This window comes from Trichomonas vaginalis, chromosome V (assembly GCF_026262505.1).
Source record: "Trichomonas vaginalis G3 chromosome V, whole genome shotgun sequence".
Lineage (NCBI taxonomy): Eukaryota > Parabasalia > Trichomonadida > Trichomonadidae > Trichomonas > Trichomonas vaginalis.
In genome coordinates this window covers 31,149,978-31,170,968 of record NC_067207.1, presented here as the reverse complement: position 1 = coordinate 31,170,968, position 20,991 = coordinate 31,149,978, and the positions used below count along the sequence as shown (strand labels likewise).

The following is a 20,991-nucleotide window of genomic DNA, read 5'->3' as shown; positions in this document are numbered from 1 at the left end:
TATGGGGTTCACGGTGTCTAAGTTTATTTCCATCCTTGAATTTACAAATAGCTTCTTTTAATCTGTCACTATAAAGTCCAATAGTAATCATGGCAACCACACTCTTCTTTAAGCATTTTTAAGAATTTCTTGGTATTGTACCTGTTCTCAGTACTTCTCTCTGTATGTCCTTTAACGCTCTGTTTGTGGTTGTTTGTGCTGGTTGTGTTTGCGGAAATGGTTGCTGTTGCTGGCTTGGTTGATTGTTGTGCAGAGGGGTTTTTTAGACTAGTTGAGTGGTTGTGTTGGTTTTGGGTGCAATGCCTGATGTATATGTCCCATTGATACGATTGTAAATGTTTTAGTAGTCCTGGTTGCAAGGTGCTTCTCTTTGGAGGGTTTGGTGCTAATAATAGGTCCACCAGTTACTGGGCACATATTTTCAGATCTGCAGCATGAGTGTCCTATAAAACTCTGACATTTTTCGTTTTTTAAAAGACAAGCATTTACTAGGTCTGTTTTGGTCCTGTTGTAATCCTTCTATTTTCTTGGACTTTTTCACACAACATGTTTGCTCTAAACTGGCGTCATAGCACGTTTGGACACTGTCCTGTCTCCGTCTGCTTGCATTATGACTGTTATTTGATCGTCAATATTTTTTGTGCGATTTTCTGCTTTAACTCTTTGTCAGAAAACCTTATCAAGACTTTCAGATTGTCTTTCCAGATGAAAGTTCGTTATCACTAGTTCACCTTATTATGAAGAGCCTTCGTGAAGGTGCACGTTTCATTTAAAGTCAGCGTATGAGTTTGATTTTAAGTTTTCCATTTGGATATCTTCATCCGCTTGTATTTTTTGTCCTTTATTTGACCCATTAAAGGCTTCGGGTGTCTTTTTGGCGTTGGTTTGGGCACCTATTCAGGCCAATCTTTATAATCATTGATATTTAATAATAAATGCCTTTTTATAAATTGCGGCTTTTCATTGTACTTGACTTTTTGCATTAGCCGCGGTCGTATTTATTTTACGTTTTCCTTGTGCTAAGTTTTCATTACTTAGTACGGTTTGGTTTTGGCAACTGTAAAAAGTTTTTCTGCCTTTACAATTGCTTCAACTTCTTTTTTATACTATCGCTATCTCACAGTATAGTCAGATACTTACAGGGTCTTCTGATTTTTATCTTTTATTTGCTCTTTTCATATTTGAATGAACTAATTTGAAATGGATTTATACATTTGTATGTTTTCTTGTTCAATTATTGCATAGTATACTGTTTATCAAATTTATGACTCTTGAGTAATTTGACTAGTTTTTGTTTATCTGAAACGATACTTTTTTTCGCACTATTTCTACTGTACTTAGTTTCTTTCAGTTGTTCTTCTTTCTTCTTTTTCTCTACGTTTAATCATTGAGTTTCTTTGTGTGTCTGTCATATTCTAGTTTTCTTTCTCGTTTTCACTTATTTGCTTCTGTATTTCTAGTTTGACTTTTTGACATCTGTTTGATTTATTGATTTTTGAGTGAACCAAATTCATTGACTTTGAGGGTTATAGGCTGTTCCGTCTGCTAGCTCCACCATAGCCTGCCATTTTCGCTAAAAGTGCCGCTCTTAAACCTCCACTCTGTGCACCAATAACTCGGTTTAAAAAGCATAGATTGCTTGACATTTGTTGCAACATAGTGGGGTCATTCATTATTTGTTGTGGCAACTGTTGTTGTGGTGTCAGTTTTACTATTGGATGTTTCAATGCTCTCTCTTCTTACGTATATTCTTACGTAGCTTACGTGGCATTTTAATGTAAGTTAAAAAGCGGGTTTTTGAGGTTGTTTGTATGACACTTTTTGTTCAGCAACAAAAAACTACTCGGTCAAAGTGTACGATGAAATTCATGAAAATTCAAGAGTTTTCTACGATGTTAGAAAACATGTTAGAAAAGGTGTTAGATCTAACATTCTAACATAAAACATATTATTTTTGTCGGATTTACACTCATTTACGAAGAAGTCTTGACAAAACATTTACGATGAATCTGACAAACATTTACGAAGAGTCTGAGACACAAAAACATTTACGAAGAAATCATTGACAAAACATTTACGAAGAAGCTTGACTAAAACATTTACGAGAAATCTTGAACAAAACATTTACGATGAAAATTTGACAAAACATTACGAAGAAGTCTTGACAAAACATTTACGAAGAAGTCTTGACAAAACATTTACGATGAAATCTTGACAAACATTTACGAAGAAGTCTTGAAAAAAACATAAGATGAAATCTTGACAAAACATTTACGATGAAATCTTGACAAAACATTTACGAAGAAGTCTTGACAAAACATTTACGAAGAAGTCTTGCAAAAACATGAAAACATATATAATTTGTGAAAAGCTCCTGGAAGACCCGTATATAAGAACTCATTTATACTAAACATCTTCGGGGGCTAGAAGGCACGAAAGTGCTGGAAGCCATCCCCCAAGAAAAAAAAAAACTTCATTATACTCATTCATCCCAGGGCTAGAACCACGAAGGCCTGGAAGCCCCGCTTCCTTTTTTTTTTTTTTTTTTTTTTTTTTTTGTTTTCTCATTTGTCCAATTTTATTTTCTTCACTTTAAAGATTTTTTTAAAAAATTTACAATTTGAATGCAACTTTTGTGAAAAATATTTTTTCAATAATATCTTTCAAATTATTTATATTTTCATATTTTATTCAATGTTCACAATTTATTTATTTATTCAAAATTCATTCTCTTGGATATTTATACCCAAATAGACTTTCACTGGCTAGAGCAATCTCTAACCAGGTTACACCAACATCAAAGCTATCGTTGCTATTAGCTAATGTTCCACTCAGCGATGGTACACATCAGTAATTGCATTAACAAGTAAACTTACTACAAAAGCCTTCTGTGCTTTCGTCTTATTACTATCGAAGAGTTTTGCAAGCACTCGTCCAGAGAATTTACAAGTTTATACATATTCCATAAGGAAAATTCTACAATTGCATTGAAGTCTTACCAACAAAAGATGAGATCTTGTTGAATCGAAACTTGGAAGAACAAGAAATTACACAGAGTAATGGTTCTACTCCTCTAATAGCGCACAACAACGCTCAGACCCGCAATGGTACATCTGTAATGCATGAAAAATAGCGTGACTTCATTTTTGACATTTACAAATGTAAAGTGTTGCACCTTAAAAACTTGGAAATATATACATTCATGAATTAGTTACTTGTATTAATTGAAAATCCATAAAACCCTAACAATATTTTTTCTTAAAAAAAAACTATAAAAATATAAATAAAATTAATCGTTAAATAAAAATATTTGATATTAGAATTTTATTGGAAAAATAAAAAACTTAATATTTTAAAGAAATACTTAAATACTTGAATGTTTTAACTTTTACATTATCATATAGACTCTCAAATTATTAGCCATTTTGGCTGAGAACTATGGTCTGCGAGGTACATAGATAGAATCAGTACCTCGCAGACTATAGTTCTCTATATGGCGCCGAAAATTTTTGGTGAAATGCGACGACATTTCACCAAAAATTTTTCGGCGCCATAGGAAGAATTGGAGGGTGTGAGATACTATTACATGCTATAGTACTCACACCCTCCAACTCCCAATCAAAATCGCATAAAATTTGCTACTTATCTTCAGATTACCTCCCATTATAAAATATATCATTGCTATCTCATTGTACTATATTTCCACCTATTGTATTTAAAAATATAAAATTTTTTTGAATAATATTTTTATATCTTGAATTTTCAAACAATATATTACAGATAATATAATGGGAATCTATCTCAACCTAGCCTTAAAGTACCAAACTCCTGCTTGCATTCTCACTCACAAATATTAAACATCCATCTCCAAAAAACTAAATTCTTCACAATTTTTTAAAATTGAGACATAAAAAACGTATGCATTCAATAATTTAAGATACTAACAATAATTAAAAACTTCAAAATATCAGATATTAACGTTTTTCAATTAAAAAAAATATCATTTTGCTTTTCAATTCGAACATAAATCTTAAATATTTTTAATTAATATCTGATTTACAGCATATTTATCCATTTATAAATCTGACAAATAAATGACAAAACCATCAGAAATAGTGTCACTTTTTGTCAAAAGTGAAGTCACACTATTTTTCATGACAACAACAATCTCCTCTTAATAGTGCACAACAACAAAGCGCACAACAGCAATGGACATCTCCTCTTAGTAGTGCACAACAACAGCAGCTCAGACCACAGCAATGGTAATCTCCTCTTATTAGTGCCAACAACAGCTCAGACCCAGCAATGGTACATCTCCTCTTAATAGTGCACAACAACAGCTCAACCCAGCAATGGTTTATCTCCTCTTAGTAGTGCACAACAGTTAAATCCTCAAGCCACTCCTTCAAACCAATCATCTGGTACATACAATCAAATTGCTCCTAATCCCATCAGTTCCGATCAATCAAGTCAACGTCCAACCCTCCTAATCCTCAATCTCGTCCGCACGACCAGTTTGTTGATATTCCACTTTCCCGTGGTAGACCCAAACAACCAGTTCCTGATGATCTCATGCAGGCCATTCTCAATTTATTCGAACAACATGGGCGACATGGTATCATCCCCACTTACCTTAGGCTTAATAAGATATAGCATTCGCCCATGAGCATGAACAAGATTTTGTTCGAATGAAAGATGGCCTGCTTCCAGTTATGAGCTCAACACAGGACTGGTTTCAGAATGTGCAACGTGAAACCTCTCAATCTTACTCTAAAGAAATCCCCGCTGACATTAATCAAGATGATAACCCTACTCCATATGCTATAAATTTACAAAATATCAAATATCTTCCCTCCCTCTACCTCAGGCTCCATCAAGGCATATGGTCGAAAAGGCTTTTATCATCTTGGATTAACACGTCCACGGGACCCAAGAGACCTAAAGGGAGGAACAAGATACGAGGCTTTACTTCCAAATCAAATCTGGCACGTTGACATTCACTTTCCAATAAACGCAGAAGTGAATATTGTATGAGTAATAGATGATTGTACCAGAATGGTTTTGGAGTGGCAGCATTCTCCTCAAACATGCAAATCAGACCGTTAAGGTAATTGAGCGGGCCATAAAACGTTTTGGTCCCCCTCATACCATATGGCTGATAATGGAGGAGAGAATAGAGTGAATTCCTACAAGCGATGAGATGCAAAGGAATTCGAAATGTCTATATTGGCCACATTGCCCTTACCAAAACGGTAAGATTGAGCGATTGTGGCCCAATATAGAAAACCGCAATCTAACATGGAGTAAAATTCAGAGTTGGGTCAATTCCTATAGCTCCAAGCCCCATGCCGCACTACCGACACGTCTTCTCAATGGAAGGAAATCAATTATAGTCCAAATGAATTATGGATGAAGGGGCCCATTTGGAGACCAGGAATGCCTGCCAAATGGGTCGTTGATGGAGTTACCAAGACTTTCTCCGGATCAGTACATGCTAGAGAAATACCAGAACTCCAAGATGAGGAAGAAGAAATCGATAATAAAGATGGTAAAAAAGAGAAGGAGGGACAAAGTGAAGAATATGAAGGTGGATATGAAGAAGAATATGAAATAAATTATGAAGAAGATAATGATGAATAAAATATCACTTTTTATATTTTTGACACGTAAAGTTATCACTTTTCTGTCAAACTGTTTTACGTATCTAACACGCACCAAAGTATTTGAGCTTGTGGAATGCTTTCTTCTATTGCTTGAGCTATCTGTGGAGCACAGTCCATGCTAATTATTCTGGCTCAATTGTTACCATCTGAGATAGGCGCACACGCAAACTTGAATGTTTTGATAAGTGTCTGGACAAAAGAAATATAAAAAAGGGAAAATGTGAAAATCTTTGATTTTGCCAGTAAATGCATACAATGGAATGTTTGATCGCAACAATTTATAGGCGTGTCTATATGAAATGTCTTGATACATATGCGCATAAGCTTTGCCTTCAAAAGGCGCGTAATAGAAACACATATTATTGTCTGAGACTTCAAATGCAATGAGATATCTGGAGATTCTTCTTGTACTGTCTGAACAAAGATTTGCAATGAACACAACATCGTCAGGAGAATATCTAGTTTGAAGAGCATGTATTCTCTCTGCAAATCGTTTGATTGCACGTGGTTTTGAGCGAACATCTCTGGAATGGACGGACCTTAAGAAGAATTTCAAGATCTTTGAATGCATTTAGCATGCTATCGCTCTTTGATTGTCATCTGTGGAAGTAATGTTCTAAATATTGCGATAAAAGACAGACGAATATTGACTTTTGTCATTTGGGGCGGAATGATCATGTTCTTCAACTATTTGATTAGTTTGTATTTATTTTGATCCAAGATTGCAACATTAAAAGTGTCAGGACATTTTTGGATATTTGCAGTGGAATGAAATCTGAGACTTTTTTCCTGACAGTTCACCATATCCATACTGTGCTTGTATTTCTTGTTTAACTCCAAATTTACAAAGATCCATAACAGTAAAGATAGTTTCTTCTTCTAATTCCATTTGAAATTGAAATGAAAATTAAAAATTCAGAAATTTGAATAGATTTGGTCTGTAATTAAATGAGAATAGCAGTTTGTTCGTCATTGTTTGAGCAAGAGTATTATGGAATATATGATGGATTTGAGTTGCATATAAAGAGTGCAAAAGGATAAAGAGAGAAATTTTTGTTAGATTATTATTAATTTAATTCTTTATTTTTTAGGATTGTTAGCTTTGTAAGATTGCTTTCTCACAAGAGAAAACAAGTATAAGGTTTAAGCTGTATGTATTAAAGTTTATAATTATTTGATTTTTTTAAAAAAAATATAAGATTTAACTTTTAAAGGTATATAATTATGATTATCTATAATCTATTAAAATCAGCTTTGGATGCTGTAATGCTATTTTTGAATTTTTGTACATGGAGCTAAATTGCTCCATTGTTAGATAGATGTTTAAAAATTTTGCACACTAAAAATGCGAATATTAAAAAATTTAAGGTATAATTATGATTATCTTTCTTTATCTTGCTAATTCTGTATGCACTATTTGTCTTTGAGACATTCCTATGTAAGTTAGAAGTTTAAAAAAAATGCAAAAAAATTGAATACTTTACTGGCTGGGCAAATTTGTCGCCGCCCCGTGTTTGACAGTCATTTTGGTGGATTCAACTACACCAAAGTATTTTCCAAAATTGTTATTAGAACAAATAATTCATTCGAAATTTTAAGTGAAAAATTAAAAATATAAGATGGGAAAAAAATTTCGATTTCAATTTGGAGTGAATTCGAGTTTTACTAAATATGCTATGATATCATAAGTTGATAGATTAATAATGACATATTTATTCTTAATGCACAGGCAATTTGTTAGTTCGATTTGATTCATTAAGATTTATCTTTTGTTGGTATATTTTAAATTATTTTAATAAATGTGAAGGTCATTTGGCCGAGTGGTCTAAGGCGCCAGTTTAAGGCACTGGTCCGCGAGGGCCTGGGTTCGAACCCCAGAGTGACCATTTTTTAATTTTTAAAATTCTTCTAACAGCCTCTTCTCAAAATCCTGTTCTTTTTCGTACCATGAACATTTTTTTATAATTGGATACAAAAGAATATGTTTATTCAATCACAACACGTAACAATTATTTGAAATTCGATGGAATCTTAACACGAGAAACGCAATGGAACAATTCTGTTCCGTATTTTCTTCTCATGAATCGTGTAGAGATCAAATTCTGGTCAGCGAGCATATTTCTGACAATCAAAGCATAGCTGTAGAGATCTGATTCTGAGTAAGTTGTGTAACCTGCTAATGCGTTTGTCCAACGGCTATCACCACTTAAAATCCTTGTAACCATGACAGCAATAGCAGTCTGCTTTGAGTACTTAACACCAATAAACTGATCGCTTGTTTGCATGATTTCGATAATGTATCTTGCAAGTAAGACTAGCTCTTGTGTTTGTCCAGAGATACGCATTAACTGAGTAATATAGAAAAGAGGTGTTCCGAATGTGATTTCAAAGCCGATGGTATTGATTAAATCAATTTCTGCGGCATAGAGTTCTTTTGGTGAAAAAGAACGCTCATTTTCTCCAAAGCAGTGATCTGCCATGCGAATGAGATCTCCAATGCGCGGTTGATGATAATCCTCAACCTTTGAGCCAATGAAAAGTGCAGCACAGCTGTATGTCTTAAGTTTGTTCTTTGGAAGCGATTTTATTGACATGTATCTGTCCATGATACCGTAAGCAATGTAAAGACCGTTTGTTCCAAGTCCAAGGCGATAATGGACATGGGACATATTATCAAAAGCAATTCCGCGATCAATTGACTTTATTTCATCTTGTCTTAATGAAATTGGCTTTTCGGAAAGTTCGTTCTGACATAATGAGCGCCAAATAATGTGCTGATATTCTGTTACGTCTAATGGATTGCTTGGGTCACCAAATGAACATTCTTTATGCGAAAACTTTTCGACGGAACGTGATCTGCATAAGTTTGGTCTTGCGCTTTGGATTTGGTTCTTTTCTTCATGAATAGCTCTTGCATTCGAAACATTAGATAGAGGCAATCTATTGTATGCCTCACCAAGAATGCGATGTGATGAAAGTCCAGCTAGTGCGTGAGAACTGCGCATAGTTCTTTGATAAACGTATAATTGTTAAACGTACACTTATTTTACAAATATTGTTTATCTTTTGTTGTAAACAGAAATTCATCAAAAGTGACACCTCAGAAAAGCTAAAATATTGAATTTTTGGAACTTTTGATAGAGCACGTTTTTAAATATTAATTAAAGTAAATGTATATTTTGTAAAGATTCTTTTTAATAAAAAATAAAATTTTGAAGAAGAACACAAAATCTTCTGAAAAATAATATCACATAAACTCATATTATTTTCTAATATATAACTATTTTATATAAAAATCAAATTCAATGATCTTAAAAGCGAAGGATAAACCTCAAAATTTACGAATATAATGAGTGGGAATATAATGCTTATCTATCATAAAACCATATGAAATATCAATTTTTGCTTTACGCCTAATTTTTGACGACAATTAGCAAAAAATGTTAAATGTTAACACTCAGTCCATTTGAATATGAAAAATAAAATTGACTTTGATTAAATGTTTTTATTTATCATGCAATTCTTCTTGCGACCAAAGATTTGAATAAAAGTTCAAAAAATAAGATAGCTTAAAAAATAATATACGGTAGTGTTTACTAATAGATGAATAGTATATAAATTCTATTAAAATGGATTTGATCCAAAAAATATAAAACCAAAAATAATGTTATAATTTAAATGAAGAAGTAATTTAAAACGATTTTATTTATGATCAAATTTTATATATTTTTTGGATCAAATCCATTTTAATAGAATTTATATACTATTTATCTATTAGTAAACACTACCGTATATTATTTTTTAAGCTATCTTATTTTTTGAACTTTTATTCAAATCTTTGGTCGCAAGAAGAATTGCATGATAAATAAAAACATTTAATCAAAGTCAATTTTATTTTTCATATTCAAATGGACTGAGTGTTAACATTTAACATTTTTTGCTAATTGTCGTCAAAAATTAGGCGTAAAGCAAAAATTGATATTTCATATGGTTTTATGATAGATAAGCATTATATTCCCACTCATTATATTCGTAAATTTTGAGGTTTATCCTTCGCTTTTAAGATCATTGAATTTGATTTTTATATAAAATAGTTATATATTAGAAAATAATATGAGTTTATGTGATATTATTTTTCAGAAGATTTTGTGTTCTTCTTCAAAATTTTACTTTTTTATTAAAAAGAATCTTTACAAAATATACATTTACTTTAATTAATATTTAAAAACGTGCTCTATCAAAAGTTCCAAAAATTCAATATTTTAGCTTTTCTGAGGTGTCACTTTTGATGAATTTCTGTTTACAACACATATGGTTTTATGATAGATAAGCATTATATTCCCACTCATTATATTCGTAAATTTTGAGGTTTATCCTTCGCTTTTAAGATCATTGAATTTGATTTTTATATAAAATAGTTATATATTAGAAAATAATATGAGTTTATGTGATATTATTTTTCAGAAGATTTCATTCTATATGCCTATGAAAAGTACTCTCAAAACCAACTTTTTCCTAATTATAATTAAATCTAGAATATTGTATTATGCTTAGTATTATTTCATTTTTCTCATTCAATTTAGAATTTACAAATGTCAAAAAATTGAGAGCTGTCACTTTTGATGAATTTCTGTTTATTACACTTTATCCATATTTGATTAATATTAGTTAGTGTTTAGCTATTATTGCTGAATAATTGAATTCTTCTCAATAATTTGTGCGGAATTTCTAAGGGTTATATTGAAAGGGAAATCAGAGAGAATTTATAAAAGATATCCATGCTTTAATTTGAAATGATCACCTTTTTACAAAGATTTATTATCGATATCTAATTTTTTTAAAGAATTCATTTCCTAGATAATAGGAAAGTAGTCATTACATATAATATTATTAATACAACATTATTTATTAATAATGACCATTAGATTTTTAAATTCAATGGTTAACGATTTATATAATGAGCTTATGCAGTTAAGCAAAGATTATAACGATAATTTTAATTCGTTGTACAGACTACATACTTACAATGAAGATGAAATCAACAATATTTTCCAAGTTATCAAAAGAGAATTGATACAATCTAAAATGTTCTTACCATCTCAGCTCTTAAAAATACTTTCAACGGCTTCAAAATACAATTGCAGATATTTTAAGTCATACTGGTCCCTATTTAAGAAATTATATGAAGAGTATCACCCAAGAGTCCCCAAACACACATCAATTCCTTTTCTTTACTTTCTTTATAAAGAATTCGGCATATTAATTGACTACGATATTGTTAAGCTTGAATCCCAAAATTTTTCTTTAGATGTTCATGAAAAAGATTCTATTCACAGTGCAATCATGACCGATGACAAAGAGTTATTTATATCTCTTACAGAAAAAGAAGGTTTTAATGAAAGGCAAAACCTGAAAAGTGAATTTTATCCAGAATCAAAATACGGATATTCTTTACTTGAATTATGTTGTTATCATGGCGCAGTCAATTGTTTTAAGTTTCTTAGAACAAAGTTTAAACCATTGATTAATTCAAATTGCCTGAAACTTTCATTTTTAGGGGGAAATCCGGACATAATTAATGAGTGTTTGAAAGAGACAAAACCATACGATAGCTGCATGGAATATGCAATTATTTCACATAATATCGACTTTGTTACTTATCTTATGAACGAACACAATTTGAAAATCGAAATGGAATATTGCCATAAATATAATAATCTACAAGCGTTTTTAGTTTATTTAGATACATCAAAGAATTACAAGAAGTGTTTTCCTTTTTCAGTTCGTTTCAATTTTCCATCTCTTTGCGAATATTTGATATCTCATGGTGTAGATATAAATACACGTGATAAAAATTATTATTCAGCCTTTTTTCATGCAGCACAATATGGGAACAGATTAATTGCAGAATTTCTTATTTCACACAATATAAATATGGATAATTGCAAATCTAATTTTCAAATTGCTGTACAATCTGATAATAAAGATATTGCTGAGCTTCTTATATCGCGTGGTATTGATGTTAATACAAAATTTGATTATAAAAAAACAGCTCTTCATTATGCAGCACTTTCAGACTGTGCTGAGACAGTAAAAATGCTTATTTCACATGGAATAAATATAAATGATGTTAATGAACTTGGAGAAACAGCTCTTCATTATGCTACATATTATGATAACATAGAAACCGTCAAGATTTTACTTGAAAGCGGTGCAAATATCAATACCAAGAAAAACACTGTAGCTACAGCTCTCCACAATGCAGTTGATCTAAATATTGAAATTGCCAAATTACTAATCGCTCATGGCGCTGATGTCAATACTTTCGATAATAATTCAAAAACACTTCTTCATAAAGCAGCGCAAAAAATCGGTATGATATGGTTGAACTTTTTATATCAAATGGAGCTGATGTTACAGTAATAGACGAACAAGAAAAAACTCCTCTACACTATTTAGCAGAATATTTACTTTGGAATAAATATAAATATGATCCACCAATATTTGGCTATGTAAAAATAGCTGAAATATTAATTTCAAATGGAACTGATGTGAATGCTAAGGATATTAATGGAGCAACCGCTCTTCATTTAGCAGTTCAATCATCTAATTTTGATTTAATACATTTTCTTATATCGAGTGGTGCTGAAATCAATGCCTTAGATAAATTTGGAAAAAACGCACTTCATTATGTTTCATCAGATGAAGTAGAAATTTTAATTGAGGAGCTTATTTCAACTGGAATAGATATTAATGCAAAGGATCATGAACAAAAATCTCCTCTTCATAATGCTTTGATAAAGGGATATGAATTAATAGGGGAAATTCTTATTGAACGTGGCGCAGATGTCAATGCAAAAGACAATAAAGGAAGAACAGCCTTACATTATGCAACAATGAATAACCTTTCTGTTATTATTACAGATCTTTTGTCACACGACGCTGATATCAATGCAAAAGATTATAAAGAGAGAACTGCTCTTCATTTGGCTTCAAAACACTCAAATCACGGAATTAGAGAGCTTCTGATTTCTAATGGAATAGATGCTGATGCCAAAGATATTTACGGAAAAACTGCTCTTCAATTATAGAAAAGGAAAGCAAAGAAAATCATTTCCATGGACTAATGGAATTTGATGATTAATGATTGGCACTTATTAGAATTATTTTATACAAACTCTAAATAAAAATATTTTGATAATTGTTTAAGTTGTTTATAGAAGTTTTATTATTCAATTTTTGAGTAGTATATGTATGCGGGTTTTGTGACTTTTTTTGTAAACGTAAGAATTCACACAATATTGACCGATTTTGTAAGTAATTTTCATACAATCGATAAAATAAATGTATGTTTCTTACGCTTTTTATTCTTACGTTTTGAAATAAATCATGATTTAAAAATTTTCAGAATCGTAAGAAATTTTCACAAACCCTTTACATAATGAAGTAAAAAATTTAAAAAATAAACTTTAAAAATTCATGTCTTACGAAAAATTAACATTAATTTTAAAATAATTTATTTTATCTTTTATAAAAGAAGCTATATATAGATGATGTCAGATATTCCGCGATTAATTAAACATTGTTTAAATCATGAATGGGTTAAACTTCAATTTAAAAATGAAGATTGTGAATTATTAAATGAATATGAAAGCCAAAATAAGCTAATGAGGTATAAATATAATGATAAAGAATATTTAATTTCATGGAATCAATGGAGTCATAATCAAAGACCTCATAAACGAGAAGAAGAAATTGAAAATAATTATTTTCATGAATGAAAGATTCACTACCATAATGAAATAAAAAAAAAGTTTTAAAAAATAAACTTTAAAAATTCATGTCTTACATTTTTGAATAATTTATTTTTTTAATTCGTAAGAAATGAGTGAATCAAAATTCGTAACTGTGAATCAATTAATGGATACACTTTCACCAATCCTCACCCAGGTTAAACAAGTAGACGTTTATTTTGATGATTGCGTACAAAGTTTATTTTATAAAGGTAAGTTTAATATTAAACCTATTGCTTTTGCATTTGATGGTAAATTAATCGAAAATTCAAAAATTTGGGAATTAATTCCAGATATTGAATTTATAACAAATATTAAGGATAAATGGTTTAAACAACAAAACCACCTCACTAAAGTTCTTTGTAGATTAATGATTAAAACTGAGGAAAAAGAATTTAACGGGTTTAAATATCATCCATGTAAAATTTTAGAACTTGGTAACGAAAAACTTCAGAAAAAATTAAACGATAGACTATCAAAAGATAAAGTTGAAAGAGTAAATAAACTCGCTAAAGGTAATGGTAATGATGAAGAAGAATTTGATGAGTTCAACATAGAACTTTAAGAAACTAATGATTATTTGAATTTATGAAATCAATTATCTGATTTATTCTTTCTTCAATCTCTTCTATTCTTTTTGTTAAATCATCTATTTTCATTAATGAGGTGATTCTTGATTGAGGAATAGATTTCAAACTAACCACCCCTTTATTTTTGAAATTTTGAATCCATCAACTTTAAACATTTTATTCAATTTACATGTTGTCAATTCTTCAAATAATTTTTTATTGTTAGCATAATAATCATTAAATTCTTCAACAGATGAAAAAATTTTTATTTCAGTAATTGGTTTAACAACGTTTATTTTTTGTTGAACATTTTCACTTTCATTTATTTCTTCCTCCTCTGTTTCATTTATTTTTAAAATCGGTTTCATTTATCATTAAATAAAAATTAAAATATAAGTGATGAAATATATTTTTTAATTAATATTAAATCAGAAATGGCGGCAGGATTCTTTAAAAAATTATGGGATGGAATTAAGAAAGCTGCGGGTTGGGTTCATAAAAATATTATTAAACCCGTTGCAAACTTTTTGGCACCAGTAGCGAAAACGGCGGGAACTATCATAGGAGGAGTATTAGGTACTAAAGCAGGTAATCCGGCGATGGGAGCACAAGCAGGTAACGCAGTTGGTGGAATAGCTGAAGGAATACTTAATAAAATAGGAGGTAGATAGTGGAAAAATAAATATTATTTTTATCTTAGTATCGGTTGTAGTCTTTGATAAACTTTTTCTCCTTTATTTAATATTTCTCTTATTGGGGCAGCTTTTGGCGTTATTGATTCAGCAACGTCACTAATTGCTTCTTTATTCTTAAATATCCAATTTGCTCCTTTCTTCATTGTTTCCCAAACTTTATGCGCTCCTCTTTTTACTTTATCCCACAGTTTCTTAAATATACCTGCAGCCATAGTTGATTATTTCATTAAAATTAAAAATTCATTTTCATCTTTTAATTTTGATTTTTTATTTATTAATAAATGACGACTAACTATTTAGTGCCAAACACTAAACCGATTAATGGAAATGTGTTTCATTCATTCGAAAAGATAAATGAAATATTCGCAAAGAATGACGGAAGAAGATATTATAGAGAACTTGAAAGTTCATGCTATGACTCTGATACTCCATATTTTGATGATAAACAAACTCATTTAAGAATTACAAATCCGGCTCATGATGTGAACCAATTAGGTGACACATATATTAAACGCAAAGTTAAAGCAACTCTAGTTTCAAATAAAGCTTTCACATGTGATGCCGCTTTTAAATGCATGCGTTTATTCGTTGGTTACAAATCATCAAATCAAAGCTTTAAACAATTAGAAGTAGAAACCGAAAGAGGTGATGCTGGTTATCTTCAGATGGATTGCGCCCGTGAATCTTTCGCATTTGCAACATATAAACCAAAATCAGAAAGGAAAGTTAAAAAGTTTGTTCATTCGTTATATAATAATGTTCAAAAATATGATAACTCAGTATGTGGTAAATATATTGACCCTTCAGAAGTTTTCAAGAAAGCAAATGAAGAAGTTGATGTCACTTTTGATATGATTATTCCGGTAAATGATTTGTTAGCATTTCAGGCGTTCGATGATTATCCTAAATCATTTGGTGAAATCATTCTTAAATATTATGTTTTCAAGGATACTTTAGTATTTTGTCAGGTTGACCCGTTAAGAGTTGCTGATTTACAAAATTACGTTTATGAAAAGATAACTGATGAAAATTATGAAAAGATTATGAATCATGTTTATAAATATGATCGCAAATTCCAACAAATCGGACTTCCTACCAAATTAATTACAAGCTTAGCCGCTACATCTGCTGACGCAACAGTTGATGACGTTATTATTTCATGCACAAAGATGGAAGTTTTAGAGGATAAATGCATTACACCAGGATACGGTTTAATTGAAGAATCAGTTAAAGCAATACCACGTTTATTCAGTAAGGAAGATCCATTCATGATTCCAGCTCAACATATTGACGTTCGTTCACTAAATGGAGGTTGCATCACTCCTGAAGGTATCAGCTCAGATTTCTCATACGCTCTTCATAACGTTACAGATGTTGTGTTAACATTTCCGAAGAATGCAATGCAAAGAACGGTTTTAGAAAATCCAATGCTTCGAGGTCTTCAGGTCACTATAGATTCCAGAAACTTCCCCGATCAAGCGATGACCACAGTGGGCGACATATTCTTTACACGTATGCTTCAAGCTTCTGATTTAGATGGAGTGAATGAATGCACAGAAGAATACGAGGACTCATTAACTAGACCATTGAATGATGATAATGGCACACCATTAGCTAGAACATGGAAAGACCAAACTTCATTCTTATGCACTATTCCAGTTCAACGTGATGGAGCGGGTATATTCTTTGATGGATTAGAAACTTTCAACTCACAAGTTACAGTACAAGTGAAAGCTTATCCAATCATTCAGGGTGAAAATGACACTTACTGTTCAAAGGTGACAAATCCTCCTCAGGTTTGGTTTACTAGGACTACATATTGGACATGGACACCGGATGAAGGTTTGAAATATCATCCAACAGGTACACCACCACAGTATAGAAGTTCATATGATGAAATATTGATGAATAGAAATGTTTAAAATTATAAATTTATTTTTGATTAAATGGATTTAAATTCATCCACCCCTTATGAAGAATTAGCGGGAGTATATAATACATACGTAGATGATATGATTAATGAAGCATTGAGTGATAATAGAAATGCTCTATCTAAGGAAAAATTAATGAAAATTCCATATTCTGAATGTTACTTAAATTCAATCACTGCAGCAATTGGTAAACAAAATAAAGGTAAAACATTAACGATATTAAAACAAATTATCATTATTGCTAACACTTCCCCATATTCACATGTGTTAATTTATATCAACCGTTCAGGTTCACCTTCAGATGATACATTTGAATCTTTAAAGCATTTAATCAAAATTCCAATTATTTATTTATCACAAGAAGAAGCAGAAGATTATTTAAAAAACTTTTTAATGTATAAAGAATTATATAATACAATCAAGAAGCAAGGATTAGAGGATAAAATTATTGATAAACAACGGGATGAATTATTTGAAACACTTTCTATTTCAAATTTTGATAGAGAATTTTTGCATTCACTCATTTTTCTAGATGATGCGGTGAAATCAAAACTAATAACTAATGAGAAATCATATTTTAATCAGTTATTAACTCAATGTCGACACATTCAGTGTTCATTCTTTATGGCTGTTCAATATTTCAAAGCATTAAGCACAAACATTAAATCAAATCTATCAACCCTTTTCATTTTCAGTGGGTTTAGTCGTCAACAGTTGAACGTTATGCTTTATCAAGTGAATTTACCAATGAGTATTAATGAACTTTACACACAATATCAACAATTAGGTGAACATGGAAAAATAATAGTTGATTTAAATAAAGGTTCCATTAAATTTGATTAACTTTTTATAATTAATTTTTATTTTTTATTTATAATTAAACATGACAGAAATAGCAAATCTTCTACAGGTTCCATTAAAACAAGGGACAAACAAAAGGGGTGCATATAATAGAACTATGAAAGTTCCTGATGGAATGAAAGAATTAGTCCACATTGTTGCCGGTCTTCAAAAAGATGTTAAACAAATGAGAAACGTTTTAACATTACCAGAAGCTCAAGCATATGCCAAACGTCAAGGTCCAAATTGGAAAGCACACGAAGCAGACATTACAGGACCAAATGGAAAGCCTGATGGTATAAATGAAGTTTTCGTTACTGATGGTCAAGGTAATATTAAAGTCATAAATGGGTATAAATTAACTATATCTGATTATCCTAAACGTAAAGCATATAATGAACGTTATCCTATGCAATTTGATGAAAATGGAAAAGCTGTTAAACAATACATTGGAGAAGGTGAAAATGGTCCAATTAATTCATACCGTCATTATCCATATTCTTATTTCAATGAAGAATTAAATGCTATTGAAGAGGGACCGGATGGATTACCACGATATGTTAATCAGTTTGATGGTCAATATGCAAATTTGAGACCTGAAATTCCAGCTAAGAAATTCTTTAAAGTTGCTTTATTCGATCCAGTGTTCAATGAACAGAAAGAAGCAATGAAAGCAGAATTTAAACCAATTCAAATGGCAAGAATTTCTTCATCTTCACTTTCAGAAGCGTTCAAGGAATTGATAAAGAAACCACTTTATTCTCAACAAGGTTATAACTTTGATTTAATTAAAGAAAGTGAAAGACGTAAATTAGAAAAATCAGATGGTTTTAAGAATGCATGTAATGAAATGATTAAAGATATTGTAAATGATAAAATAAGACTGGAAGAAACTCAAAGCAATATCAATAACATAATTGGTGCAGTTACAAAGAAAGTATAAGCAAACAAGGATGAACCTTGGGATATTACCGTAACAACTAAATAAAACTTTAAATATATTTTTCTTTTTTTATTCGATTATAAATGAGAAGACGTTTCACAAGTCAAAAGAACACTAACGCAAAAGCAGAGATTACGGTTGGTTATAACGTAAATGATGATAAATCACGAATTATTCAAAATGTTAAAGTTAATGTTAGCCCTGAATTAACAAGGTCAGCAACTCAACCAAATTTATTAACTCGTGACTTACCGAAAAAGGAGGAGAATGGAGACCCAATCATTTTATCTGAACCCAGTAAAGAACCCGTTGAAATTCCCACCTATCCAACATACCCCCCGCCTCTTTCATCAAACATCGAGAACTCAGGAATCTACGATTCCAGTCGCAATGCGCCATATAAAATAGACATTAATTCAGAATTAATGAAAATTTACCGTGATATAATAATTAATAATTATGATTCAATAATAAATTTAATTGACCAATCTGGTTTAATTATTTTACCTTATGAATCATTAATTCACATTATCGCCATTCTTTGTGATGTTCAAGATTCAGACGTTAAGATTCAATTTTTCATAATGATGAGGTTTCATGCTGCGGAACAGTTGCAAAAATAAATCCTATAAAGGATATTAGCACAATTAAGATATCAAAGAACGGAACAACAACTGAACTTCATTTAACATATAATGATATTTATAATAAAATAGTTGATGAATATAAAATATCACTTGAAAAATTCTTTGTTAAGGCTATTTAATATTCAAGCATTAACATTATCGAATAATAATCCTTTGAATCATAATCAATAATAATTGACCTTTCACCAGTTTCTATCGTTTGTTTTATTTCTTTTTGTTCCCCACTATCTGGATCGGTCATTGTAATTGTTTTTGTTATAGTATCAGCTTTATCTTTAACTTCAATCTTTTTTCCATCAGGATATTTAAACCAAAATTCCAAAAATTCAATATTGTCAATCTGTTCATATTTTAATCTATCAATTACATTTTTAATACCATCTGAAAATCTTATGAAATGGTCATTATATGGGTTTGATTGAACTAAATTTGAATGAAGTGAAATATAACCCGATGATGAATATGACATTGACTCATATTTTCTGAAAACACTAAAATTTATAACATGAATGAATTTCTTATTCGTTGAATTTATGAATTCTTGAGGTAATCTTATCCTAGTTTTATTTATCACTGGAAAATAACGCTTTACCATATTTTTAATCGTAATAAAAAAATGTCAATTATCAATATTATTTCGAATAATAACTGTGAATTAAATTTAACAGTTAGCGGAATTTATAATGTTACTCTCGTTTCTGTGAGTGGTAAATTTAATCCCATTCTTTTAGACCCTTCAGATTATATATCATTTATTAAAGATGACCTTGAAAAAACGTATGATATGTATATAAATAATATGATAACGAAATGGGATATTAACATGATTCTAAGTTATTTAAATGAATCATTTATCGTATGGTATGAAGAAAATTTTAAATCAAAACCTGATAAACTTTTTGAACTTGATGAAATAAATAACCTTATTAAATTTCCGCTGAAAATTAAATTTTGTACTCCTCATCTTCGTTCATTGTTGGGGATATTAAATTTTGAAAAAGATGTTGGGGATGTTTTGTATTCTGACACTGGTTCCAATTTCATTTTAATCAAATGTGATAAAGTTAATACCCCAATGAGATTTTCACATCAAACATTAGACCCTAACTCTTACCCATCAATACAAAACATTTTATCCATCAACTTAAACACATTTTCTTTATCATATCCGTTTCAATTATCTGGGAATTCATTTATTCTTCATTCAAAAGATTTATCAAATATTAAATTTAGAGTAACTGACCTATTTGATTGTGATTTAGAATTCATGAATGAAATATTATGGCAATTTCAAATAGAAAAAATAGCTGATGAGATAACGGATTAAATATTTATTTTTAAATCATAATAAATGATTAAACAACAGCAACCACAGACCATTACATACGCCATATATGCATATAATTCAAAGACGGCAGAACAAACGCAAAGGTTGAAATATGGAGATTTGGAGATAGTATTGAAAAATGACCATTTCGAATTCGTTTGCAAAGGTGGTGCAGTGATATCAAATATAAAAGAAATTTTATTTATGAATTCAAAAATTAAAGGTATAACGGATGATATAACATCAATTCCACCAGAAGAACAGAGATATTACGCATTAAATGCATTTCCTAAAGTTTTGAAGATTGGAAGATTTAATTTAAATGAGGAATTCATAAAAGGTTTCCTAAATGACATAATGAAGAAAGCGGATAAAACATATGTGGATGCTGCGTTATGGAAGAAAGCAGATAAGGAATATGTTAATGAAAAAGATAATGAAATTATAGAAAGGGTTGAATGGTATCATGAACGGACATCAAAGATTTTAAAAACTAAAGCCGATACAGGATGGGTTTCAGGATGTTTAGACCTTAAAGCAGATAAAACTTATGTTAACGATGAGTTAGGGAAGAAAGCAGATA

General features: G+C 30.6%; 5 protein-coding genes, 1 non-coding gene and 1 pseudogene across 7 annotated transcripts, besides 5 other annotated features; 6 read left to right on the top strand and 1 right to left on the bottom strand.

The window, feature by feature from the left end:
* Nucleotides 1-4,688: 4,688 nt before the first annotated feature.
* Nucleotides 4,689-5,640, top strand: TVAGG3_0435570 (annotated as a pseudogene). Its single transcript has one exon. A coding segment is annotated over exon 1 (952 nt).
* A 70-nt stretch (nt 5,641-5,710) lies between these two features.
* Nucleotides 5,711-7,173: a mobile genetic element.
* Nucleotides 7,174-7,469: 296 nt separating this feature from the next.
* TVAGG3_0435550 lies at nt 7,470-7,549 on the top strand. The gene has a single exon. It is a non-coding gene; the product is annotated as a tRNA-Leu (tRNA).
* A 123-nt stretch (nt 7,550-7,672) lies between these two features.
* Nucleotides 7,673-8,668, bottom strand: TVAGG3_0435540 (cell division; the record flags this gene model as incomplete). Its single annotated transcript, XM_001297604.2, has 1 exon — nt 7,673-8,668. One exon carries the CDS (start codon nt 8,666-8,668, stop codon nt 7,673-7,675), a length of 996 nt encoding a protein of 331 aa, XP_001297605.1.
* Nucleotides 8,669-8,730: 62 nt separating this feature from the next.
* Nucleotides 8,731-8,768: a mobile genetic element.
* Nucleotides 8,769-9,933: 1,165 nt separating this feature from the next.
* Nucleotides 9,934-9,971: a mobile genetic element.
* Nucleotides 9,972-10,266: 295 nt separating this feature from the next.
* Nucleotides 10,267-10,303: a mobile genetic element.
* A 298-nt stretch (nt 10,304-10,601) lies between these two features.
* Nucleotides 10,602-12,086, top strand: TVAGG3_0435500 (proteasome regulatory particle assembly; the record flags this gene model as incomplete). Its single annotated transcript, XM_051233978.1, has 1 exon — nt 10,602-12,086. One exon carries the CDS (start codon nt 10,602-10,604, stop codon nt 12,084-12,086), a length of 1,485 nt encoding a protein of 494 aa, XP_051103708.1.
* A 473-nt stretch (nt 12,087-12,559) lies between these two features.
* On the top strand, nt 12,560-12,754 carry TVAGG3_0435490 (Ankyrin repeat family; the record flags this gene model as incomplete). Its single annotated transcript, XM_051233977.1, has 1 exon — nt 12,560-12,754. The coding sequence occupies one exon, from the start codon at nt 12,560-12,562 to the stop codon at nt 12,752-12,754; it is 195 nt and encodes a 64-aa protein (XP_051103707.1).
* A 2,541-nt stretch (nt 12,755-15,295) lies between these two features.
* Nucleotides 15,296-16,251, top strand: TVAGG3_0435480 (uncharacterized protein; the record flags this gene model as incomplete). The annotated part of the gene is made up of 1 exon (XM_051233976.1): nt 15,296-16,251. A coding segment is annotated over one exon (956 nt), but the record flags the coding sequence as incomplete, so codon positions are not given.
* Nucleotides 16,252-16,792: 541 nt separating this feature from the next.
* Nucleotides 16,793-20,991: part of a mobile genetic element that runs on past the window's edge.
* Nucleotides 20,433-20,944, top strand: TVAGG3_0435470 (uncharacterized protein; the record flags this gene model as incomplete). The annotated part of the gene is made up of 1 exon (XM_051233975.1): nt 20,433-20,944. A coding segment is annotated over one exon (512 nt), but the record flags the coding sequence as incomplete, so codon positions are not given.